A 27,220-nucleotide genomic window follows, 5' to 3' on the forward strand; every position below is an offset into this window, starting at 1 on the left:
CCAAGAATTTTAAGCCAGGTGTTGGCATCTCTTACCTTTAAAGACAGAACTCTGGAGGCAGAGGCAGGTTGATCTTTGAGTTTGCAGCCAACCTGGTCTACAGCAGGAGTTCCAGCCAGGGCTACACAGAAAAACCCTGTCTCAAAAAACCAAACCAAACCACACCAGGCAACCAACCAATCAAACACAAACAAACAAACAAATAAAAAGAGAACTTTCAATAATTCAGAACCAGTTAAATTTACTTACAGAAGTCGTACTTCAAAACTATGAGGTCCTAATTTATCTATAATTGCTTACAGTAGAGCCTGTCTACATCAGAATAAACAAACGCACAAATACCTTTGTTTTTAAAGTCAAAAAGGTTGGACAAGCACAACAAAAATCTCCAAAATACCATTTAAAAACCCTGGTGATTTTCAAGAGCCAGGCACAAAGTGGAGCCTTAGCTAGCGATTGTTTAAAAGATTTGTTTTCATTGTGTGCACATGTACCACATAAATGCTTAATGCTCACTGAGAAGAGGGCATCAGGTCTCCTGGAACTGGAGTTATAGACAACTGTGAATCACCATGTGGGAGCTGGGAATTTAACCCAGACTCCCTACAAGAGCAACAGGTAATGAAAAAAAAACCAAAAAAACAAAACAAAACAAAAAACCAAACAAAACAACAACAACAACAAAAAAACCCCAAAAAACTAAAGCGACTTTCTGGCCCTGACTGGTGAATTTTAACTAAATGTCTGTGGGCCTGTGAGATGGCTCAAAGGTGAAGGTGCCTGCCTGCCTCTGGTCCCCGGGAACCTCAGGGAGGGAAGAATAGAGCCTTCCAGGTTGTCCTCTGGCTTGTCATTGTTAGGGTGAGCGTATGGGAAGAAGAATGTGATAGACATGACTTCCCTCTTCCTTCTGATTTTTATTACTTCCCCTGGTAAAAACTCAGCAGGGAGCACAAATCAAGAGCCCCCAAATGATGCATCTAAGGACATCAGTCTCCCAGGGTACAACTGGGTAGAGAAGTGTAAACAATTTAGGGGTAAGGAAAGAGAAGAAGAAATACTATCATTAAGCATGTTCTCTATAACTGCAGGAAATTAAAAACATATGGCATGACAATTAAACATACCCCCAAACATACTTAGTTTATGGAATGCTCTATTATAGGCATGTGCAAACTTTTCTTATAAAGGCTTTGATAATACTTCAGACTATGGACTTAAAGGGTTAAAAAAAAAGTCAGATTTTTTTTTTTTTTTTTTTTTTTTTTTTTGGTATTTATTTAAAATGTTGTCTTTAAACAAATATAAAATAATCACTCAAAATCAGTGGGCTGGGTTTGGGCTGTGGACAGCAGCCAATTTTTGCTCTAATTTTCACCCCAAGTTTTGCTAACCAATTTCACTGTCAGCTTAAAACCATACCACTTCCTCCTGACCTGTCACACTAGGATTCTGAGTGAGGGAGAAAGCCAGCTTAGGCCAGTGACTGAAGCGACACAGTCACAGTGAACTTTGGCAAGGTGTTGGGGTGAGGTTCAGAGAGGTCAGCAATCTTGGGGACAGATGGAGGAACTGTATTTTGCTATTGTGTTTCCATCAGAGAGTGCCTCTTCTTCACTTTCTCTTATCGTTGCTAATTTCAGTCTGGTTTCATTGTCTGCTAGTGAGAGTGACCTCCCACTCAGGAAACAGAATGCTAATTGGCTACTCTGCCCTTTATTGTAGCAAGAGCCGGGAAGTATTTTGCTCCACCTGTTGTGATCTCACACCCATTCGTTGATAAATATGCACGGTTTGTGGACTAATGGACTGAAAGATAACATCAGTGATGACACTAGTTTAGGTCAGGAATGTTCCCCTTAGGAGGAAGACACAATTCCTAAAGAAGAGTGAACACTATATCCATGAGATGAGGCTGGAAAGATCATCTATTTCAGGGAAACACAAATGTCAGAAGTAAAGACCGACGTGTGGTGTGGCATGTCGGAACAGTGTGAAGTCTGGTACAAGTCTGCGTCCCAACCTCCCCACCCTGATACTGAACATCAGATTCGGCTGACATTTATAGGTTTTTGTTGATTGACTGACACATTTCTCCTAGCTGGTTGTGAGCATTCTTTTTCCAGAGAGGCCCAGAATTTAATCCAAAGTCTCTTGTATTCTGGTTCCTTTTTTAAAAAAAAAGTTTGGATATAAAGCACATATATATATGAATATATATACGTATATATATCTGTCAGGTGCAGTCTTGGGTCCCGGCCTTCTGGACACAACTGCCTCCCCCGGAGCTGGGGCGCGGCAGGCACAAAAGCGAGAAGGAGGCGGAGGCCGTCTGGCTCGCGCGCCTAGCTGTGTTGTGCAGCCCAGCAGCTCCCGCCCCCCACCGCCGCCGCCGCCGCCGCCGCCGCCGCCGCCTTTCTGTCTCCTCTCTCCCTCCGTACCGGACACCGGTGCATTTCCGGCCCGGGGGAATTCGGCGTCGACCGGGCCGGGGCGCGCGAGGTGGCTGCGGCCGGCCCGCTGGGTGGGCGGGCGTGCGCCGAGGTGTCCTTGCGCCCGAGGCCGAGCGGCCACCATGGCCGACGTGAGTGTGGATCAGTCCAAGCTGCCGGGCGTGAAGGAAGGTAGGCCAGGCCTCGCGGGTTCCAGGGCGCGGGTTCCGGGGCGCGGGGCGCGGGGCGCGGGGCGCGGGACGCGGGGCGCGGGGCCAGCCACGAGCGGGGCGAGGCTGCCCGGCCTGCCCTGTGCTGCGGGAGGCCCTCGGCCGTGGTCGCGCTGCCCTGCCCTGCCCTGCCCAGAGGACTCTGAATATAGTAGAAATCACAGCCTAGCCAGGCTGCCCGGGGCCAGGGGGAGGCGTTCGGATTGGAGCCTTTGTTTTGAAACATGACCCCCTCTCTCCTTCCTCGGCTCTTTCTGCCCCTTTCTTCTCCCTCCTTCATTTTCTCTATCCCCAGCTCCCTCCTTCCTTCCTTCTTTCCCTCCTCTCTCTCCTCCTCCCTTCTCCCTTCTCCTAGCCTAGTAGTGTCTGGCCGGCTCTTTTTTCACTTTCCAAAAGGTTTAAAAATATACGCTTGGCATTGCTTTAAATGGATAGACCCCAAGGACCTATAAGCACGCCCCCCCTTTTTTAAATAAAAGACCAGACTGGAGCGGTGACCCTGTTTATTTCATAGCTCCCAACATTCAAGTGCAGGAAAATGAGCAGGAGTAGTGCTGTCCAGGCCTAGCTTACTTCAAATAGCCTTCACCACGTACCCCCGGGGCCTAGCTTTTACATTTATTATTATTATTTCAGTTACTGGCTCATCATAGCGTCACTCTTTGGCTTTCCTGTCTCAGGAAGCTCTGAAGTTCCAGACTTAAAGTACTGCAAACTCTAGAATGTTGAACTGTCCTATGGTAAAGCTACAAGTTCTGCAGTGGCCTTTGTCGTGGGTCTCATTCGCTTCACCTGGGGTCTGGGGCCAACCCTTGTCCGTGGGGCGGGAAAGCGGAAAATAAGGAATTTTGTTTTCTTGGGACTTCAAGTCTCATTGCTAACTTAAATGTGACTCATGCTCTTGTTCAGGCCAACCTAGAAATCCCAAGGCAGTGTCTGCTGGGCAGCCTCTGCCTTAGAGTTTCCACGGAGCACAGTGGCTGGAGTCAGAGGTTTTTATATTCAAATTGTAGTAGGTTCCACTCCCTCGTTGCTAATTAACGCCTTTTGGTTGTTAGTGTATTTCCCATCGTTTCTGTACCCAGCTTGACTGTGGCTATTACACTTTTTAGTTCACTGAGCCTCATTAATAAGGAGCTGAGCCATGGGGGAAGACGAGAGTGGTTCTTCACCATGAGACCACCTGGCGTAGAGCTTGTGTCTTGCTTTTGGGTATGGGTCTTGTGTGCAAGTGCGCTGGCTTTCTGTTGAAGCAAATATGGATCCCTTGCCAGGACTCTCATTGCTGTGGACGTTGCAAAGAATGGAATTCAAAGAAAACCTCGCTGGCAAAGCTTCAGTGCCCAGTGCTCTGCCTTCCCCCAGCCCCTCCATCTTGTGTCAGTGACCTGGAAAGAACTTGTTTGTGTCTGCTTTGAAACCATGAGGTACCAAGACAGGCCTAATTTCACGCTAGGATCTTACTTTTCGAGGAGTCCTACACTTTCCATCTAAACCTGCTGGGTTTTTTTTTTTTTTTTTTTTTTCTTTCCATTCCCACCCACTGAGAGTTTTTTAATACATTCAAATTGGGTTTCATTCTGGAGAACGTGTGATGACAAGACATGGAGGTTTAGTGTGGCTCTTCTGTGTGTCTTTGCTAGATTAGGGTTTGATAACCTGTTCGCTTTGAAGGAGGGCAGAGGCTGTCGGGATTATTGCCCTTACCAGCACCTGGCTCTAGGATCATCAAAGAACATGATGGGTTTACTAGGAGCACCTCCACAGTGCTGAGATTTTCATCTGGGAAAAGTATTCAAGTCTTAACGACCTGCATCTGTCTTTCATATAATTCTTAATTATGGCCCAGTTACCACCTAACAATATCATCCCCCTAATTAAAGAGAACTGGAAGAAGCCCATGAAAGAGCAGAGCATGCCCTGACACCGAGCAGTCCTGAAACCCTCAGACTAGTGCAAGCAACTTAGTAGCATCTTTCTTAATATTTTGGCTATAATACTTTAACAAACTCTTTTTTAAAGAGCCATCACCACTTGTGTTTTCCACTTTACTTTTTTGTTTAAGCCTTGGTAGGTTTATGTACAGTTACATTTGACATTATGGATGGGTTCTCAGAGACCAAGAAGATTGTAAGCGTGCGTACCTTCCCACTGCTCTTTCTTTAAGAGAGGGTAGGTCACTTTGATCTTTGATACATCAAAAACAGACGTCAGGACCATTTCAATAATCTCCTTTCCTAGATTAACATGTAATGCTTGCTTCTTTGATTTGTGTATCAGTTAGAGCTTCATGGTAAAGACCCTTTATAAAACACACAATTGAGAAGTGTGTATACTTTCAAAAATAACAAACTAGGAGACAAAGAAATCTGAGTTTATACGAGTGAAAAGAGTTTAGTCAGTTAACTGTCAGCATACCCACATTGTCTAGTCTAAATATGTTTGGGACATCTGTATACTTTTGTAGTGGAGTAGGCATCTTCACTGTCAGTCTTCTCTCTCTCTTCCCATTCAGTAGTTCTCCAAATCTTGTTTTGTTCTGTTTTGTGTTCGTATTGTTCTCATGGCAAGTCTCCTCATCAGCTAAGTCCATACTAACCCCACCCCCCGCCCCACTGTGTGCATGTGTGTAGCTTAATGTCTAAAATCAATGCACCTGGGAGTGACTTATTTTTTTTAGAGTACAGACCCTGTTTACAAATCGGCCCTTTGATGTATTAAATTATTGGTGTAACCCCAGAACTGCAGGAGGAAGATAAGATAGCTCCTGGTATGGGGCGTTAGTTCAGCAGCTTTAGAGACCTGGCCCTTAGGCCTGTCCTCTGCGCAGCTGATGTGGAATCAGCATCTGTCTGGCTCCAGGATAAGTTTGCCTTTCCTTTCTAGTTCCACAGCGGATTGTGCTGTTCTTAATGAGACCATGCTTAGGTCTCTTTAAACTATTTTATTTATCTTGCTTTAGTCTCCTCATCTAGATCCATGGCTTTAATGGAGCCAGCAGTTATTCAAGAAGTATTTACATGTGTGAATGAGTGAATAACTGAATGACTATACACATTTTAGATGTTCCCTGTCTGCTTTACAAATTCTATTTACAACATAACTGTTTCAAGCTCCTTCTCAGACATAGTTCCTTTTAATTACGTACATCGCGTACCAATAATGCCACTATTGAGTTTATAAACACATGAACACTTATACATATATGCATACACATTTCTGTAAATATGTGTCTTGTAAGTAGAGTTCACATGTAAAACATACAAGAGAAAATCCTTGCTTTACATTATGTCTTTGAAAATGATACTAGAATAAAATTATGCTAAAGGCATTATTTTTAAGTACAAAACAGTGTGGCACAATTTGGGAGCTTTATGGACAGATGTTTAAAAGATATATGTGTATTTTTAAAATTTTATGTGTTTGGGTGATTAGTCTGCATGCATATCTGCACTGTGTGGGTGCTTGCTGCCTGGGGAGCAGACGACAGGGTGTTGGAACCCCTGGAACTGCCATTGCATATGGTTATATGCTTCCATATGGGCTCTAGGAATTGAATAGAGGGACTCTGAATGGACACTCCATGCTCTTAAGCCCTGAGCTCTCTCTACCCTCCATATACAGATTTTTTAAAAATAATTTGCTCCTTGCCATATAAGGTAATAGGGTTGTTCCATAATAAACGTGCCCTGGGCTACATGGCTGTGATCTTGTCTGCATTTTACAATGCACAAAGTTGTAAAGAACCCCTCACCCCACCCCCCAGATTTAGCTGCCCTTGCCATGCCTGCAATCTCAACAAGCAGGAGGGTTAGACACTTGAGGCAATCTTGAGTACATAGTGAGACCCTTCCTTAGAAACAAACTCGTGCATGTTTACATTCATGTGTTCCTGCTTAAGGAGGTAAAAGCCTGTCACTTCATTGCAGTATGCAGGCATGTAATAGTTTCTTGAACGAGTAAGTGCATTTTTTTTTACCCAAATGGATATGCTATTTGTATAAAATAAAAGACAACACAAAAAACACACACACACAAGAAACCAACCAACCAACCAACCAACCAACAATCCTGCAGGTACAGAGAGTACAATTTCTATTTAGAAAACATAAAACTCATCGTCACTTTTAAAAGGATCGAGTGAAAAGCACTAAAACCTACATATCCTGGCAAGACAATTCATTAAAGTATGAAAATCTGGGAACCGAAAATGGGGAATGAGTGGTCATCCTGAACAGGTGACGTTAGTAGTGGGATTTGCTGCCAGCTCAGTCCCTTCCCTTCTTTGCTGATCTCTGCTCACCCCTTTCTTCCCACTGCTTTCTTTCATTTGAATTGTTGCATGGATATAGTTTATGAATATAACTTGTAAAGTGCTTCATGTAGTGCTATATGTTTAAAACAGTGTAATGAATTAGGTGTGACCAGACTCTTTCAGGGATTTTTCTGAAGAGTTATTTTGCAGATAATGCTATGATACTTTATAGGCTTTATTTTTTTAACTATTTTTCTTTTCAGCTCTTCTGTTTGAGCAAGTAAATTGTGTGAATTATTAAAAGTCACCCTCCTGCCTTGGTGTTTTTCTATTTGAAAAAAACCCCACACTTGTCTTTTCTTGTGTACTCAGCCTTCTTGAAAGGGTTACTATTTAAGGATATAAACTGTTTAGAGAAGTAGACTCAAGGGAAGCCATTGTTCCTGGTCTTTCCTTACTTCCTCTACCATTTTCCAGATCAACGAATTTTACTTGAGTGACCAAAAGTCCTTTGAGAGGTAGTCACTGTTAGTGTCCTTGGAGAAGAATTTAAACTGGTGACACACTTCAAGATGTCCTTGCTTCATAAATAGACAATTAGGACAGCTAGATCTTCGATCAGACCCACAAAGGATAATTGGTTTTCTCTTCAGGAGGACTCCAGAGATTATTTAGGTGTTTGAAATAAGGAACTACTGTAAAGGAATGCTCAGATACTATTTTTCAAAATAGATCCCATGTCACTTAAACCACACATGCACACATACATACATGTGTGAACACACACACACACACACACACACACACGGGTGTGTGCACAGGGTAGTTGGTAATAGTAGTATCATGAAAATTTGACAGTTGACCTAGTACTTGTTACAGATTACTGCGTCTTCTTTCTTTTCCTTTTCGTTCCCTTTTCAGTAGTGTTCATTGAGTTATGATTTACGTACAGTAAAATATTCTTCTTAGTATATAGTTGCAAATAGTTGTAGAGTCTGTTTAAAAACTTTGCCTGCTTTCATAATTAGACTTCTTATTAAACTTGAACAATTCTCAATGTACATTTTTGAGACATAAGTTACAAATGATGCCAGTTTTAAATCTTAGTTTCATATCACAGCATTTGGTGTAGCTTTATTAGATACCTGTATTCACCTTTTTTTTTTCCCATAAAAAAATGCCAACTAAATGTCTTATAGATGTTTCAAGAATTTCTCTTCGAGACACATGGTACACAAGACCATGTATGCATTGAGCATTTGGAAAATGCAGATGGGACTATTGTGGCAGCCTCCATTCAAGGACGCTTGAGTTTTTAAGGTTTTTGCAGTGACCATATGTATGTTATTTTGGCAGGTGAGATAAGGAAACTTCTTGAGGTTTTAATGGTTCAAAAAATGTGATTTACAAAAGCTGTGCAACTACAGTGTCAAGAAGGAATGTCTTATGGGAACAGTTGTGGCAGAGGTGGAGGCAGAGGTGCAGTGCTGCTGTCTGCTGCTTTATGAACAACAAACAAATCTTTTAAACTTAGTTCAATCAAATCACCTGAGATAACTCTTTTGGTATTTCAGTCAGCAGTACAAACACTATTATAACTTTACTTTGACATCAAACCCAGGCTTAACACATGCCAGGCAACCATTCTACCACTGAACTAAAGTCTTAATCCCAAGAGACCCAACTTTTAAAGTAACTTTGCTCCTTCTCTTCTCTTCTCTTCTCTTCTTTCCTTCCTTCCTTCTTTCTGCTTATTGTTTAAATAATTGACTATCTTTAAAAAGTCAATGTGCATTTGCATAAAGAAGTAGTACTTAGCAACTATGCCTGAGGTGCACCTAGACAGTTCCACCAAACTTTGAAAGCCTTGTATCTCATGGCCATTTGCAATCCTGAGGAATTGCCTTAATGACAGATAACCAAGGAGGTCACCATTTTTGCTTTATATTTTGTATTGAGTCTTCAAGATGGGGTTAATTTCCTTCAGCTTTTTCTAGTTTAATACACACACACACACACACACACACACACACACACACACACACACATATACATACCTTCAGTTTACTGTAGTAAAAGTGTCAATGACATAAATCTGTGCTTCCTTCTTTTCTGTCTCTGTACCTACCAACAGCATAATTAGTTTGTTTCCTGACTGGAGAGGAGCTCACAGATTACTTTAAGAATCACACTCTCTGACTTTGAGGACATTGGAAACCAGAGAAAGATGTAGAAAGGACTCAAGTAGTGTCCGGTTTATTCCCATTTGCAGTGCTGGATTGTTCCAACATCTGGGCTAGTAGCTCTTTTAAAAAGCCTTTATTTGTAGGTCACAATCTGGCTCTGCCTACAAAACCTGCCTTGTTCAGTCAGTGATTGCTGGATTCTGAGTTGAAGTCTGCTTCTATTGTTCTCCCAGATGCCTGTGTCTGGCCTCATCATTCTAAGCTGGGTTCTACTGGATATGCAACTCATTTTTTTTCTTTCCTTTTACTGGACCTAGATTCTTTTCTCATCCTGATTGTAGTTTCCCTTCATTCTACTCCTCCTGGTTCTGCCCTACCTCTCCTCCCCTCAGATCCAGTCCAGATCCAGGCTTCTAAACAACCAAACATAAGAAAATAAAATGTAATAAGATAAAACCAAGACCATCATATTGAAGATGGACATGGCAACCCAACAAGAGGAAAAGAGTCCCAAGAGCAGGAGCAAGAAATCAGGCACCCTCTCCTCAAAATCTGGAGTCTCATGAAAATGAGCTAAAAGCTCTACTGTTTGTACAGACATCCTGGTCCAGACCCATGGTGTAGCTTTTTGCTTGCTGCTTCAGTGTCTGAGTTCATATGTGCCTTGGCAGTTGATTTGGAGGGCCTTGCTCTCCTGGTGTCCTCCATTTCTTTCTGGCTCTTACAGTCTTTCTGCTTTCTCTTCCGAAGGTACTCTGTGAGTTCTGAGGGGAGGGATTTGATGGCGCCATCCCAATTAAAGTTATGTGTGCCAAGGTCTCTCTCTGCATAATGTCTGGGTGTGGGTCTCTGCATCTGTTTATATCTGCTGCCAGAGGAAGCTTCCATCTAAGGTACTAATCTATGAATATAGCAGACTATTAATAGAAGTAATTTTATTAATAGGTTTTTCGTTTGTTTGTTTTTGTTGTTTTAGACCAGTAGTGTTGGTTTTACTGTAGGTTTTTTGGGCGCTTGATAGCTCTAGCAGTGCCAGGTATGAGTTCCTTCTCATGGAATAGGCCTTAAGTCAAATCAGACATTGGTTGGATACTCCCACAAGTTGGGTGCCAACATTGCCTTAGCCTAATTTTCAGGCAGAATGGATTATAGGTCAAAGGTTTTGTGCCTGGGTTGGTCTTTATGTTTCTGTAGAGTACCTTCCTACACCAAAGATACTACTTTTAGTTAGTGACATTAAAGACTTGTGGGCTGCTGTTTGGTCCCAGGCTGCTGGGATATTCTGTCCTGCATCCTTTGCACCTGAGGCTGGGCCTGCTCATGCTGCCTGTTCCCACACTCTCCAGACCGCTTGTGATGACCTCCTTTTCCCTCACGTGGTCAAGAAGGTGCCCCCCCCTTTGTTTCTCCATTAAAGGTCCATAGAATTGGTATTTGAAAGTTATTAACAGGAAGGGGATTGCTGAAAGACCAAAGATAGGATAACTCAGTGGAATCATTTTTAGAAACTCTCTGCCTGTGTAAATGTACAGTTTCTTTAGCTGGTAAAACCAAGGCTGTCGTGAGAGTCTTCACTTGTTTAAATTCACAATTAGTAAGTGAATCATAAAGTGTACACTGTAAATACAGTATGGATAATTGAGGCTTCATGAGCTCTGCACTAATTTCATGAAGAGTCTCCTTGTCTCAGCCTTCTGCTGGCTCTCCATGGGTTTCCCTGTGTGTCCCTTGAAAATGTATGGAACAGATGTTGAACCGATTTTTCAGGACAGGAGTGCTAAGAAATGTGTGCTGTACGCATTTCTATTGTACACCTTCCCAATAACTGAACCTCCCCAAGAATTACTTTGCAATATGTGTTTCAGCTTAACATTGAATTTGACATGTGTTCATGGGGTAAAATTTCAGTTCAGTTGAGAAGCTTCTTTGTTCTTTGTAAAGAAAACTACTTTGTGCCTAAGTCTGTAAGACCTAGTTTTCTCTCTTCTTTACCTATTACTCTAGCATTGTGTTCTCAACTGTGGGTCACAGCTCTTTTGGGGATTGAATGGCCCTTTCACAGGGGTCACCGAAAAGCATGAGAAAACACAGGTATTCACATTATGATTCATAGCAGTAGTAAAATTACAGTTATGAAGTAGCAACAAAATAATTGTATGGTCGGGGAGCTGTATTACAGTGTCACAGCTTTAGGGATGCTGAGAGCCACTGCTCTAGCAACTCAGAGCAACTAGTCCTGTCCTTTGGTTCTCATTTTCTTATCTTTTCATCAGGAATGTTTACTGGGCCAAATACCTGAGCTTGCTGTGAGCATTATGCTAGAACTCCACATGTGTGCGTATAGTGGACATCCCGTTAGGTGATACTGCTGTCTAGGTTCCTTTGTAATGATGCTGGCATTGTTTCAGTGAGACCTAATGGTAGCCCTCTGCCTGGCCTTTGTCTTCACTGTGCAGATGTGGTCTTTCTCCAGTCATAACCCCTGGCATACTTAGCCTAGCTCAAAAGTGATTCTCTGTAGTTCTGAGGTGCCTCTTTCCCATGTGTCTCACGAGCACCCTTAGACATACTTACTCCTTGAGCAGCCTGCCTCATTCTCTGATTGGTCTGCTGCTCTGTTGACTAGGCTGCGGGCTGCCTGTTCTCACTAGTTTTTATGGTTTTGTACAGTAGTTAGTACTGCAGAAATCTGTGTTTCCCTGGTAGGATGAACTGTTGTTAACTAGGATAAGAACGAGGAGCCTTTTCATAAATTCACTAGCAGAGTGGTGGTACTGAGGATTAAATCATGTTCTTTTCCTAAGGAATAGTCTCATCTTTCAAATATCTAAAGGACTTTGTTGTTTGGGTTCATCCAAAAAAAAAAAAAATAGTCTCATCTGTTTAAACATTAATTTGAGTTTTGTGAGTTCCTGGTAAAATGTGTGCATTATCTAGTAACTGGTATGCAGTCTCAGAAATAGCTTTTTGGATTGTGTTGCATTAAACTTGGGATTCTTATATGAACTATTTTCTCCTTTAGTTTTATTTTTAGATTAAGGATATTTTAAAAACCCAACACTTAAGCTAAACAGGTCAATTAAGTGTCTTTAGAAATAAAGGGAGAAAATAGCAAATAGTCCTGAAAGTTTTGAGTAGGAAAGAAAAATTATGTGCAGGTTGTAAATTTGTAATGGTCTATGATGAAAAGAGGGAGAAAAAGAACGATCCAGAGTAGCTGGGAGTTGTTTGATTTAGTTACATTGAATTCGTACTTATTTGAGAACGATCTCATTTAGTGTAAGTAGCAAAGGAAAAATTAACAGTCCTTTAAAACAGAAATATTACAAATATATCTTTGAGAACTTCTCATATGACCACAGTATATTTTGATCACATTCCCTCTCCCCCCGCAGCTCTTCCCAGGCCCTCTTCCTCATAACAGCCCTCCCAGCTTCATACCTTCCTCCTCATTTTCCTTCTTTCTTCTCCTTTCTAAGCCTGTTTCTTTTAAAAGAATTCATTTTTATTATTTTTGATTCTACACATATGTATGTGCCCATGTGTGGTTATGTGCACATGAGTGCGGGATCCATGGAGGTCAGAAGCCTCAGGTTTTCTGGAGCTGGAATTACTGGTGGTTATGAGCCTCCTGATATGGTTCTAGGACTTGAACTTGGGTGCTGTGCAAAATCTCTTAACTGATAAGCCCTCTCCAGTGCCCTTTCCCATTTAATAACTGTCCAGTTAGCACTGCATACATGTGCATGCAGGGATGGATGTCCAGTGGGGTATGAGCAGCCAACGTGGGGGATGCCATTGAAGAAAACAGACTCTTCATCCCTCAGCGGCCTACACAGCAATAACTCCTTAGCTGGAACAGGGCATCACGAGCTCCTTCCCCATCCATGCTGGAATATTGACTGGCTTGATCCTGTGCAGATCTTATACAGGCAACCAAAGATGCTGTGAGGTCATCTGTGCAGTACTTGTCCGGATGACACCGATTTCCAGCAGTCCTCCTCACCATCTGGGTCTTCTCATGTTTTCATGTTGAGCACTGTTCCCTGGCCTTGGGAATGTTGCTGTGACACAGATGTCACATTTATTGCTGAGCACTCCAAAGATTATTTATTCTTTGTATTTTGACCAGTTTTGAGTCTTTTTATTATCTGCCACCCACTACAAAAAGTAGCTTCTTTAATCAGGGCTGAGAACTGTACTAGTTTATGGATATAAAGGTCAGTATGTAGAAGGCAGCTTGATACTGTGTGTAATCCTAATTAGTGATCAATGTGGGAGGGAGGGCCAACCCATTGCGGGTGGTACCATCCCAGGGCCAGTGATTCTGGGTGTATGAGATGGCATGCTGAACACGCCCTTAGTAGCTAGTCAGTGAGTAGCACTGGTTCCTGCCCTGACTTCCCTCAGTGATGGAATGTGACCTGGGAGGTTAGAAAAGATAAACTCTTTCCTCCTCACTTGCTTTCTGGTTATGGTGTTTATCACAGCAATAGAAACCCTAACCAAGACACCCATAATGTAACTCTGAGCAAATGGCTCAGGAAAGACCATGGTTTCCCTTTACCCTGGCAATAAGGGCTTTGTGAGGACTGCAGGCTGTAAGAGAAAAAGCTTACTCTTTTGTAGGGGACTAGGTTGAACAAAAGGTTATTTTAGGGATCATCGATGAATAAAAGCAAATATTTGTTGTTTTGCTTACTAGAAAAAGCTTCATCGCAGCAGTGAGGAAAGCAGTTGTTTGGTGTGAGACAAGGTTAGCTCATCTGGTTATCCATATGGGAGTAACCTTCACATAGGCTGCAGTGGGACAGATTTATATAATTATATTGCATAAACTCTGTTTCATGCAACTCTGTCTCTTGAAGGAGTTCATGGGGATTATATAGACTTCCCTCTACAGTGCAGAGTATTCACTGTCAGAATTCACTGTTGATCAGCTCACAGGTTTTCTCAGAGCAGATGTACCTGTAGCATAAATAAGGCCATTGTATTTCTGCATGTTGGTTGGGCAGTAGCATGTTTCCTACAGTAAAGATACCAAAAAGGTAATAGGTTTGTTACAGAGTTTCTGCTGTAAATGATTCAAAGTACACAAATTAGGAAAATCGCCTGGTTTTAGTCATTCAAAATTGTCTTGTACTTTTGAATGTGTTGCTTGGATTTTGCATGTGCACTTCTCAGCGTACCATTCCAATGCACAGCAGTTGTGCTGCTTTGATGACTCTCCTTCTACAAGTATGTAGTCTTCACAGAGAATGTGGCATTGCCCTGTTAATCTTAGGTAGTCAGCTGTAAATTTGGAATGGTGAAACTAACCGAACATTCTGGACATTCTGGTGTCCCCTGGACTCACACTTACTCTCTTTTGGAAATATATTATTGTCTTTCTGTTGGATGTTAGTTATTGTCTCTGACGTCTGCTTCTCTCTCCTCAAAGTAATAGGTGAGTGTCCAGCTTTAATTGAAGACAAAGAGCTAGCTAACACTCATGTGTGGAGCTGGAGAGAGCTCAGCAGTTAAGAGCATTTATGCAGATGATTAAAGGCCCATAGTGACTGCAACTCAGGGTGGACGCTTAGATCTAAGTCACAGTGAGTTAGTAAGACTGTCTAGAAGAGACACTTAATAGAAAATAGCTAATTAGAAGTTATTAACTTTGATGATGCCAATACTAATAATAGGCTTTACTGAATTACATCTTGTTAAATGGCACGTATTTTCCTTGCCTTTCCTATGGCATAATTTATTTTATTTTAATGAAACACTTGCACCCATTTTTCAAAATAAAATATATTTTATTTATATATATATTTATAATATATTATAAATATATTTATAAAGATAAATACGTGTACACGTTTAACTCCTGCTATTTTGATACATGGATACAAAACCTAATGTTTAGCTGGTAATAAACATATCTATGTGCTTTTTTGGCTTCTCTCCTCTCATAGTTATATTTGTTTCCAGCCTTTGTTGATTATACAGAGCTATAAAGAGTCCACATGTGGGGCTGGAGAGATGGCTTAGCAGTTAAGAACACTAGGTACTCTTTGCACCCATATGGGAGCTCACAACTGCCTCTAATTTCAGTCCTAGGAGATCCAAAGCCCTTAATTGCCTATACAGACACAGCACACATGTGGTGTATACAGATTACATTCAGGCAATACATCCATAGACATACAAATAAATAAAAATTTAAATATTTATTATACATTATTTGAATACCAATAAAGCCAAGAAGCTTTTCTTCCTCAAAAAGTAAAACAAAACAAGAACAAAAATAAGAAAACAATACCTGACTCAATACATTATCGCTTTAAAGAGTCTTGTGCATTCCCAGTTTTTTGTATTGTAGTCTTGTGGTTGCACTGGGAAATACAGACTGGTTTCTTTTTTGTAATTACTGCAGAATCTGTAGGTAGACTTTATTTCCAGAGTATAGCATCTGATTTTAGTCTTCCCGTCTGACACTAGGAAAGTAGGTCTGCTCTGTGTGGACCCTAACTTATGAGACCGAGTGGGTTCTAGGAAGGTGCCCGTGGTCTCGGAGAATCATCTACCTACATTTCCTGTCCGTGCCCGTGATCCGTTTCTGAGATATGATGATATGTCAGACTAAATGTGGGACTCTCAAGATGTGCTCATTTGTCCCTTATGTAATTTTTATTTTACATATTATGAGGCTGCTGGAAACTTGTGTAGATTCTGATAGAGTTGTCAGAAGGAAATTGTGAGTTTTACAATTTGGGGGAAACATTTTCAGAGATATTTCCCTTTGTCTAATTTTCTTATGATCTATATCTGCAATCGAGTTGGAAGTTGTTAGTGTTGGTTATCTATTTTTAATAAAATAAATTTATTAATGATAATAGGGGAAAACATGACAACCAAGTATGTACTTCCAGAAGAGAAGTGAAAATGTAGTCTGAGTCAGGGTAAACAAATCTACAGAAACTAGTTCTTAATGGAATTCTCTTGTTATGCAAAGCCCCAAACCCATGGGGACCCATCCCCCACCCCCACCCTCACCCCTGTTAGCTGGGCTGGATGTGATCTTTTGGGTTTTAATGAGCACCCCTGGGTTTATTCTACTGAGACTTAAGGAGATGAGTGGCTTTTCTTTCTAGGCAAACAGAGCACTAGCTGCCAAACCATATGTGGCCATAAAAGTGCCAGGAGAAAGTGCTACTCAGAGAGTGAAAAAGATGGGTGGAGTTTCTTTTGGGCTACATGAATTCAAAGTAGAATAAATAGACTCATATTATTTGGATAATTTTAGAGGAAAAATGCTTTGAAAATGTTTGTATGTTGCTGCTTATATAATATCCTATACTCTTTTGAGGATGCTTTGTGGCTAACAATGGTCTTGTTTTCTAGACCATGTGACCGTCTATCAGAATAAGGTGAACAGCTTTAAAATTATGATTGGTACTGCTTAAGTACTTCCTGATGGTTACTTTCTCGTAATACAGATGAGTAAACGGATGTTTACACTTACCTGTTATCAGAATTTTCATGGCTACCCCTTTCTTCTTCTCTGTGCAGTGTGTATTCATTGAGTATCTCACAGAACCAGTGTCATACAGTAGACTACAGAAATGTGTGAGAGAGCTCCATCTTTTTATAAAGATAATTAGGAAATTTTGTTTATTTGAAAATAAGCCGAGCACTTTAAAGGAGAGGTGCTTCTATTTTAGTAATTCTTATGCTAGAAAAATTTTGTTATTTTAAGTTCAAATATTCCTGGCTTGTTATAAAGTAGGTCAGCCACGTGAAATTTAATTATCTGTAGGGAAAGCGGGGACAACAGTAACATTTAGGAGAATGCCTTTTCAGTTGTGCTCAGTTCAGTTTTCAGATCGTGTTGAAATTCATGAATACACCCATTTGCTAATCTGATTGCAAGGTCCTTGGGCATGTCTTGCTTGAAGAATGATAGAGCCTTACTGAATGAGGGCTCCCTTTCCTGTTTGGACCCTGTTTACTTTAGCTCTGTGCTTGTGTTTGCACAGTGCTTCCCTCAAGTGGCTTTTTCCTGTTTGCCCTTCTGAAGTTACCAAAACTACCATCAGCTGTAGAGCTCAGGGACAAGGAACGGGAGCTCTTAGGACACAAGCATATGAAGCTAATTGGTGGCTAACACAGGCGCAGTAATGTGCTCAACACCCTCTATGATTTGCAATTGTAAAGTGATTTATAACTGGTTATTAAAAGAGGCGTGCTTCCACATGTACTTGGAGACACACATATGTACACACACCACCTGTATTCTTGCATACACATGTGTATTCACATGTGGTATTGATTTTAGGCATTTAATGTTGTGGAGCATAATTTATTCCTGAATTCCTGAGTGATCCATTTATCAAAATCAGCACTGTCCCATCTTTTGAGACCTAATTGTCTAGAACACTGTTACTCAATAAAGTGTCTTTGATAGTGAAATTATGCTGTACCCTACAAAATAGTAGTCACCAGTCTCGTGTTACTGTTCAGCACTGGAAACATGTTCATGGTACTCAGACCTCAGTTTTAAAACCCTGATCGTATTAACTTGGGCTGAAATAGGTTCATGGGACTAGTCCAGTGTGTCCATAGGTTATAGGTAAATAATACTTCAATAGCGCTTCCAGCTTCTGGTCTTTAAATGAGCTCTTCCCTAACATGTCTTCCCAGTGTTGGGCCATGGAGAATATACATAACTTGCAGTGTTGATGGAACCCTTGTGACTACTGGGTAGGATGCAGGAGGGCAGTACTCAGCCATTAGTTTCATGATTCTCTGGTTGAACTCATCTCAAACTGTGAGTGTTCCTTGAGGAGAAAGCAGATGCTGTTTTTACTGGAGTCTCTGTATTTCTATGAACATGTGCGTCTGCTTTCTCAGAGAATAGACAGGCTCTGAAGTGTAACTTGCTCAGGGTAGTTTCTGGTTTGTTACTACTGCCAAAAGACTTAAGCTTCAAAGTCACTCCAATCTAGAAGCTCATTTCTGCAACAAAGGAAGTTCATGGAGTTGTGTTTTCTAAACTCAGAAGGCCAATATGACTTACTTATGGAAAGTCATCTCTTTGAAAAAGTGTTGTTGCCAGTATGAGTGACAGTTCTGCCGCCACCACCCCACCCCTACTGCTTTTCCAGAGTTTTTGTTGCTCTGAGCCCAGTCATTTTCCCTGTCGGATGGAAATTCCTGACTCAGTGTTTTCTCTTTGCGTATCTTATCCAGTTACCTTGTGGTCTTGATAATGAAGTAGATGGCTTGCGATATTAAAGGGGTTCTTCTGATTTGACAGCTTGTATCATCTCAGCAGTTTCAGAACTGGGGCCTGTAATCTGCTGTGTCTGTGGTTAGCTACAGTCCTACTTGCCAACTAAGTGGTTTAAGTTACTGGTTTTACACTTAGCTTTGAATTTGGGGGATTAAAAAAAAAAAAAAAAACCAATGACTCAGAAATTTACTTTGATAAATTTCATAAGAATAAAAATGTTGGGATGAGATAGATTGTTTCACTTCCTAAAATGTCTCCTCTGTGCTTAGCCTTGTGTTGTGAGTGTATATCTGTGTGTGGGGGGGGGGTTGTTGGGGGTGGTATAGTGTATGTGTTTATCTGTGTTTGTGTGTGTATGTGTGTGCATGTGAATGTGTGTGATGGGGGATTGAGGTGTGTGTGCATTCCTGTGTGCATGCATGTTTGAGGTGTGTGTGAGTGTGTGGGGTAGTGTATGTTTGTGAGGTGTGTATGTGGTAGGTATGATGTGTGTGTGTGCGAATGTGCATCTGTGCACATGCTTAAACTCATGCTTATTATGTTTCCTTCCTATAAATTTGTGCTTTTTTTATTCTAACATGAATTTATTTGTATATTTTATGCTAATAAACAGTTTTTCAAGTGTTTAATTTTCTTTTCTGATAAGAATGAAACTGCTGTTAATATTTTACCTTTGTTGCTTCAGAAAAATCAGACAAATTTATGTAGATTTTATTTTTATTTGTATTTTTGCTATTATGTAGATTTTATTTGTATTGCAAGATCTGGGCGATCTTGCGCAAACTCTTCTTTTTGTTTCAGATTCTTCATAAATTAAATAAGTATGACTATACACTGCCCCCCCCCCCCAGATGATTAGGTGAAATATCACACTAGTCTTTTAAATGTCAACTTGAGGCTGCCTGTCACACATTCTCAATACAGACTGTTTTTGGAATGTCCTCATTGAGTGAATGAGAACTAACACAATGTGCAGCCCCTCTCTCCAAGGAATCAGTGGCTGTTTCATCTGCTGTAATAGTATTTTCATGAAAAGGACAGTACATACAATTCTACCATTTCATGCTTCTGAGTCTGGTCTCTCCACCAGGTCTTTGTGGCTTATGGTTTGGATGGGGCTCTTATTTCCTTGCTGTGCTGGGGAACTCTGGTGCAGAGCTGCTTGGCTTGGCTTCCTTTCGCTGTGTTGCCTTTGTTATTCCCCATGCATTTCAGCTGTTGTAGCACTCACTGCCTGCTTGAGTGTTGGAAGCTCTTCTTCTTCCATCTTTGGAATACTGATTCCTATTATCTGGATCACATGGAGTGCCTTCCAGCCAGCTATCTTTCCCAGAACTGTCAACCTTTCCTGTTTGATGAGCATCCTTCAGCCTTTCTGTGTGCCTACATTACGTAGAAAAGTGTGGAGATGACCCGACCGAGTCCTTGCCCTTAAGATTTTGCAACTCACTGGAAATGCCTGGTGAGTGAACTTGAACATGGCAGTGAAGAAAAGTATGAGAGCTGGAAGCTGTAGTTCAGTTTCCAGGGCCTTATCTTGGATGTGCCTTAAAGCGATCTAGACTGTTAATATCACTTACTTCACGTGGAATAGGCAGAGAAGGGTTAAAGGTCTCATCCATTTCTTGAACATGACCTGGCGGTTACTGATTTACCAAGCTGCCTGGATCTGGAACTGTTTCAGTTCACACTGGAGTAGTGTTGCAGTGGCCTCAGAGGAAGGCCTTGAATAAAAGGGTGGTGGTTACACAAGAGTTGTACATCAGATAATAAGATGGCTGTCAAAATGAGGTGATGTATCTGGAAGTTTTTAGGAAACACAGTGAAGTTTGGAGTTGTACATCAGTCCCTTTGTTTGACAGCATACCTGTTTGTGTGTGCACAGCACACTTCCGACATCTTCTTTCCCATACAAGGCCCCAATCATACTTTGTAGATGCCCATTAAGCCTCTTTAGTTCAAAGACTGATGCCAGTTCTCAATAATGGAATATACTTCTATCCAGCCATGTTGATATTTTAAAAATCATTTAAAAGAAACAGTGTTCAGGTGAGTGGTAATCCTTAGAACTATTATATGCCTAAGCATATCTTTATTTGTATATATACTATTGATGAAATAAGTAAACTTAAAAATAATATTTACGAACCGGACATGGTGGTGCACATCTGTAATCCCAGCACTCGGGAGACAGAGGCAGGCAGATCTCTGTGAGTTCGAGGCCAACCTAGTCTACAAAGTGAGTCCAGGATAGCCAAGGCTACACAGAGAAAACCTGTCTCAAAAATACAAAAATTATATTCATAGAATATCAAATTAAAAATGAAAAGTATAAGAAATATATTATAAAAAATTTAAGAAATACAGAAATCAAGAAGCACATATTTATATTTACATCTGTGTTACTGAAAAATAGTTTCTCTAAAGCATAGTCCTGTGTACTATGTACTACAGACTGTTGCTTTCCATCAGTCGTTATTATTGCTTTTATATGAGTCTCTCTGTGTAGCCCATGATGGCTTGAACTTTCAGTCTTTCCTCAGTAGCTAGCCATTCTTCCTGTACCTATTCTTTGCTTTTCCAAATGCTCTCTTCAGATATATTACTCATAAGAGCAATGTAAAAAGTTGACCTATTATGTGAGGGTAAATGTTCCCACTGATACCACAGTAAAGGTTCTTCAGTTAATAAGGCAATGCATCCGGGTTCATTCATTATTGGCAGTATATTGTGAACACTTGTTATAAATTGAAAGCACACATTGGTCAGCAATTTAAAATTCTGTTTTAACTAGTTGAAAGGTTTTAGAAACCCCAGGTTGGTTAATATAAAAGGCTTTTTTTTTTTTTTTTCACAGTCTTTTCTTCTATGGTTTATTGGCCTTAAGAAGGGCTGTCGTTGACCAACATTGACGTTCAGCCCAGTCTTTGCCCCGGCTTCTTGTGCTACATGGAGACATTAAGTAGCATGCTTTGAAAGCACTTTCATTCTGTGAGCTAAAGAGGCCTCGACGTGTTAGAATTTTCTGGTGCTAGACTTGATAAGAAGAGAAGAAATTTCCTTTGGAATTGCTATTTTAAATTTGACAGTGTAATAAACAGAATATATTCAGCTTGACATACTTTTTGGACGTAAAACCATTTCAAAATTATCTTGATATCTCTGACTGCCCTACATCTGTTGATGTGATCCATGGCTACTAAGCTAGAGGTGGATGCCTGCTCTCAGGGATTCCTGTTGTCTTCGGACTACATATCACTGGGGTGGCTACAGCTTTACAGAGAACCAGAGACTCAGTTCTAGCTTATGTATGCAGTCATTAAGGAAGGTGACTATTCTCAGAGTAGAGTTCTGCTCCTACCCCAGGAACTAAGATTCCCCTGCCCTACAGAGAAATAGAGGATCCCTGAACTCCCTAGGTTGAGGTCTAGTAAGGTGGGTAACTCTTCAAACTCTGCAAGCAGCCAGCTTTGCCTTAGCAATGTGCAGAGCGTTGTAGACTCTGGTTGTTTTAATGGCACCTCAGGGAGATGGATGGGGATGTGTAGAGCTGTGGGCTCTAAGGCTATGCTTAATATTTTTACCTCAGGCAAGGGAGGAAGGAGAGCTAATCATTGCTTTGTGACATACTTGCTTGGCATTCACGAGGCACCATGGGTTTCTATTTTATGATTTACTTAGTTTTGTTTATGTACGTGAGTGTTTTCTGCACTGTGTGCGAGCTGGAAGAGCATGATGAACCCACGGTTGTAAGCTGTCCCACGGTTGCTGAGGTCCAAGCCAAGTCCCTTTGCAAGGCCAGTGATTGTTCTTAGTTCTCCAGCCCCAGCATTAAGGGGTTTTATGAATGATAAATTCATACTTTATTAGACTTGTATGCATTGCAAAGTATTTAAACCAATAAACTAAAAAAGTTGAAATTGTTCTGATGTACACGAAATTCTTTTACTTTTATGTTAAAGTGCACCGGTGCTAATTAGTTCTCCGTTCTGCTGTTCCTCATCTACAGTGTGTAGAGATTTTGCCGTCCTGGAGGACCACACCCTGGCTCACAGCCTGCAGGAACAAGAAAGTAAGTAACAGTTCTGATTCATGAGCCTGCAGCTTTCTCTTCAGTGGCAGCTTGAGCCTGGTTTCTTCCTGTGAGGTAAGGAGAAAGTCACTAAGTATACCTTACTCTACCCTGAAGGGTAGGTCTAGACAAATGACAAGGGTGAGTGGTGAATTCTGCTTGTTTTGAAGTGAAAGTGAGGGATAAGAAGAGGGCACACTCTCTGGGACAAAAGGACAGACTTTCCTTCTCCCTTCCTTAGGAGAAGGGAGTTCTAAGTCTGTCTGTAGTTTGTCAGAGGCTTCCCCATGGAATACAGATAGGAACATTTTTCATAGGCAATACTGGTTTTTACATTAAGTCACATTGTGGATTTGCTTGTTGTTTAAGATAGGGTCTCATGTAGCCCAGGCTTCTCTGAAACCCACTGAATAGTCTAGGATGACTTTAGAAGTCTTATCCTCCCACCTCTCTGTTCTAACTGTTGGCATCACAGGCGTGCAACATCACACTCGGTGATGCTATGCTGAGGATGGACCCAGGCTGCCTGCATGATAGGCATGCACTTTGCCAACTAAGGTATAATATCAACCCCCCCCATTGTCGATTTTTCTGAGTACTTACTTAGTGTTTTAGTGGAAAGTAAAAGCCAGTTAGATAGCAATTTAGGAATACATGCTTTCTGAGTTCTTGGAATGGCAATCAAAGTTAGAAAGAACAGCGGCCAGCTTAGAGTGTCTGTATAAGCATCCTTGGCACTGCTGTTTTTGTTGCATGTGACCCCAAGCAAATGACTTACTCCTTTTGGTATTCTTTTTATTCCAGGGCGCAGTTGCTGTAGTGCTTTCCTCTATTGTTAAGAGCATAGCATGGAGTGATGAATGAATGTGTAGAGCATTTTAGTGCAAGGCTCTTCTTAAATGAGCTGTGAGCTTTGTGTTAGCCAGCCAGCCCACGGTAACTCCTCTTGTAACTATTCTGTCCAGTTGAGCATCACTTGGCATCAAACATTCAGCGGAGCCGTCTGGTCCAGCATGATCTCCAGGTGGCTAAGCAGCTCCAAGAGGAAGACCTCAAAGCCCAAGCTCAGCTCCAGAGGCGCCACAAAGACCTGTGAGATCTGGGGAATGGCACTGACATGGGGCATGCCTGTGGGGCCAGCGGCGAGGGCAGGGAGGGGCCCTCCTGTCTCGGTTTCTTTTCTGTCTGGGATTACAAACTGTATGGTGGCTGTTCAAGGATTTTCTTTGAAAAATGTCTTCCTTGTTAAAATATGCATTGGGAAATGTTAGTCATGGTAGGCACGCTGTTAGCTCTATGACTTTGAACTGATTGGTTTGTCTCTTTCAATTTAGTCTTTGTACCCATGTCTTGAAGAAAATAGTCTCTTGTCTTCTGACTGTAAGTTTGTTTGGGGAAAGCATTGGAATAATAGACACCAATTCTTTATGTGCTAAATGAGTTCCTTAGTTTTTCTTGGCTATGTTTGCTGCTCTGCCTCTCTTTGATTTCCCTGCTTTTCAAGAAGCACAATGTTCTAGACAACACTGAGTTGTAGAGTGATGGGTTGTAAGTGCCAAATGTGAGGAATGTGGAATTTCTTCCTTGGAAGCTGAGGCCCGGGCTTCTAGGAAGATAGGAATGGTAGCCTTCGCTAGCTGCCAAGAATTTTAATTAACAGGACCTTTCACTCAGATTGGGACATTTAGCTACTACGGAGCCAGGCTGACCAGTATTGGCTGCTCTTTCTCAGGTAGTCCGCCTTCTTCATGGTCCCTGTATTTAGCCAACTGAGCTAGAAGTAGCTCTTCCTGGAAGTGGGCTTTGAAGTCTTGAAAACCCAGCCTAAGCTCCACTTCCGCAGCTCCTGCACTTGTGACCTTTGAAATGTCGGTGTGCTTTCTACATTGTGCTTCTGCTGTCTCCCTGGTCACTGTTACCTTGTTTACGTTTATCTCCTTGTTTTAATGGGTAAGATCCTAACTTACTTGACCTGTAACGTGAAGTTATTAAGTTTGAACCATTATTTATAACTTATTCAGTGGCATGAGAAGTCATAGCTCCTGACTGACCAAACTCAGGTCTGTAGACTTTTCATTTGGCATTGTTTCCTTCCTACTGTGTCTTAAAACAAGCTTTACTGTGACCTTATATTCTGTTGTTTGCCTTTTACTACCCTGTATATGTATACACATCAGTATGTATAGACACATACCTACTTTTAGATACACTTACCAATTTCTAAAACTGTTCAGCCACAACTTTGTGATAAAAATGAAAATGATTTTTATCGCCTCCAGTTCGTTAGAATAGAATATCTGGGTTTCAGTTGCTCCAGAGAAGTTAGGGTTCTCCTGACAATGCTTTCTAATGTAACATGCTGATCCTGAACACAGGGTATACACCCCCATGTGAGACTCAGTTTCAGGGATCTGATATCATCTTCTGGCCTCCTTGGATATCAGGCATGTATGTGGTGCCTATGCACATATGTAGGCACGCAACACACACACATGAAACAAACAAGTGCACCTTAAAGGCACTAGGTTAAAGGTTCTTTTTCTCTTACCAAAACGGGTGCCCTGGTTTCTTCCATTAGAACGTGTGAACGACTTCCTTATTTTGTTTCCTCTGTGTTGAGCACTGTGCTGGTCCATAGTAGGTGTCACTTAAATTCTGTTTTATGTATTAATAGCAAACTCAAACAAATAAACAGCAAACTAAAAATAAGAAGCTGTACTAGCAGCGCTGTTTCTAATATCTAAAGCATGGAGAGAACTGGCATTTCCCAAGAAGCTTCCACTGGGAACCATGGTTAAGGAATGCAAGCTCCTTCATCCTCTTAAAGTTTAATATATCTTTTAGTGTTCATTTCTAAATCTAAAAGTAATACAGATCATGTTTTATTTACAGAACACTTTTAAAACCATACTACTACTTCTGATCACAAAATTACTGGTGTTTTCATGAACATGAACTTGCTTACATTCTTTTTCTGTGTTCTCTGTATTTGGATATTGGTGGTATTGATCTCCCGTGTTATACAGTTTCTGCAGAGTTCTAGTGGACCCCGGGTCTTCTTGTAGAGTGGCCCCAGTTGGCTGAAGTGATGTAGCTCTCCTTACAGTTGCTGAAGGAGATGCCAGTTTTCCTATACAGTCACTTTGTAATCCAATTTTTTCTGTTCAGTTGGACATTGACCCTTTTTGTCACTATCATGCAGGTTGAGTTAAAATATGTAACAGCTTACAGTGAGTATTCAGTACAGTTTAAGAAGAATGTTCCTTTCTGTCTGTGGTTTATAACACCTTTACCTTTGTTTTATAGTGAACAACACGATTGTGAAATTGCTCAAGAAATTCAGGAGAAGCTAACAATAGAGGCTGAGAGACGACGCATTCAGGAGAAGAAGGATGAGGTATTACTTTGTTATGCTCACACGGCCATGAAAGAAGCTTAGTCCTTTCTATATGATAGCAGCAGAACTCCTCATCTGGAGTGCAGTCGAGCCTGGGTGCTGTTTCTGTGGACCACTGGTTATTTTGTCTTGATGGCTTGTATTGTAACTGGACTATTGTTAATTCATGGGTTCTTCTTTCTTCCACCCTTTTTGCACCCTTTTGACTCCCTAACACTAGATATGAGAGAAAAAGAGGATAGAAAAAAAAGGAAAGAGATTTCTGAATAAAGTCAGGGGTCAGGAAGGGGGAGGGGCATCATTACCTTTAGACTCCTTCCTGCTGGCTCTGGCTGTTGAGCTGCTTGAGGCAAGTTTGTTCTTTGCCATCAGTATATCTAACTTGTTTCTTCTTTACTAAAGACTTCACAAACTGCAACCAACCCCCTGCACACCTCTGGGTGGGGAGTGGGGGCTAGCCTTATATAGTCTCTGAAAAGTCCCCAGAATTCCAAGTGTCCCATAATCACAGAAACTATCTGTAGCTGGCAAAAGCACACCCTTACTAGAGCACGGGGCAAATCATAGTTGGATGCTGTGGACAGTCTGAAGCAGCCCCATATCCACATCTGGGATTAAAACAAAAACATACTCTTAGAATACTTATATGTTTTTTAAAGAAACCAAAAGCCCAAAATTCTCGCTACATTGTGACCTAGGGAAGTCTTGACATAGCAGGTGAGTTGGTTCTCTAGCAGTCCAGAAAGACGTTATCTCCAGCATGATAGTATCACAAGAGAAGAACATATTCTCAGAGGCAGGAAGTTAAGGCCAGGAGTTTTCAGCTTCTCTTCGAAGCTGTGCCCCAGCTGCCCACATCAGCCTCTGCCTTCATTGTCATACAGAAGAAACTCGTGATTGGTTGAAGACCCTGTCTTGGTCTATGTGACCTTAAGTAATTATATCCACAAAGGTCTGAATTTGGGCCATGTTCAGAGGCTGGGAGTAAGTGGATTTCTAGGAGCATTCTTCAGCTTGCTAAAGGTCTCTGCTGGAGTGGAGTAAGGAATTAGTTCTTGTGAGGTCTCAGGAGCCATTGTTATTCTCACTGTCCTTCCATGCTGGCCTAATGCTTTGATTCCTTCGTCCATTTTAAGGTTTGTTTTTAAAGCTGAAATGAATATACTTTGCAAGAGTGCTTGCATTGTGAGAACATGAATTTGAGACGTTTGCTGTTGTGTTGTTTATTTGCAGTACTGTCTTTCCTTGTATTGATTTATAGCACCAAAGGAAACAATTAATTAATATTAGTGGTAGGCCGACAGTCAGATTTGTTATTCATCCAGAAATACCTTCCATGGCTCCAGGGGGTGATGCTTATAGTCCTATAAG

General features: G+C 41.3%; 1 protein-coding gene across 3 annotated transcripts in view; it reads left to right on the forward strand.

Annotated features, from left to right (window-relative positions):
• The first annotated feature begins 2,529 nt into the window (after nucleotides 1-2,529).
• Ccdc50 (coiled-coil domain containing 50) overlaps nucleotides 2,530-27,220 on the forward strand; it is a 51,706-nt gene continuing 27,015 nt past the window's right edge. For all 3 annotated transcript variants that reach the window (XM_051150799.1, XM_051150800.1, XM_051150801.1), the window contains exons 1-4: nucleotides 2,530-2,624; nucleotides 22,390-22,452; nucleotides 23,418-23,544; nucleotides 25,759-25,849. In XM_051150799.1, coding sequence (XP_051006756.1) covers nucleotides 2,576-2,624; nucleotides 22,390-22,452; nucleotides 23,418-23,544; nucleotides 25,759-25,849 — 330 coding nt within the window. In that variant the 5' untranslated portion in view covers nucleotides 2,530-2,575. The remainder of the gene's footprint in view (nucleotides 2,625-22,389; nucleotides 22,453-23,417; nucleotides 23,545-25,758; nucleotides 25,850-27,220) is intronic.

Source organism: Acomys russatus, chromosome 8 (genome assembly GCF_903995435.1).
Source record: "Acomys russatus chromosome 8, mAcoRus1.1, whole genome shotgun sequence".
NCBI classification, from domain to species: Eukaryota; Metazoa; Chordata; class Mammalia; order Rodentia; family Muridae; genus Acomys; species Acomys russatus.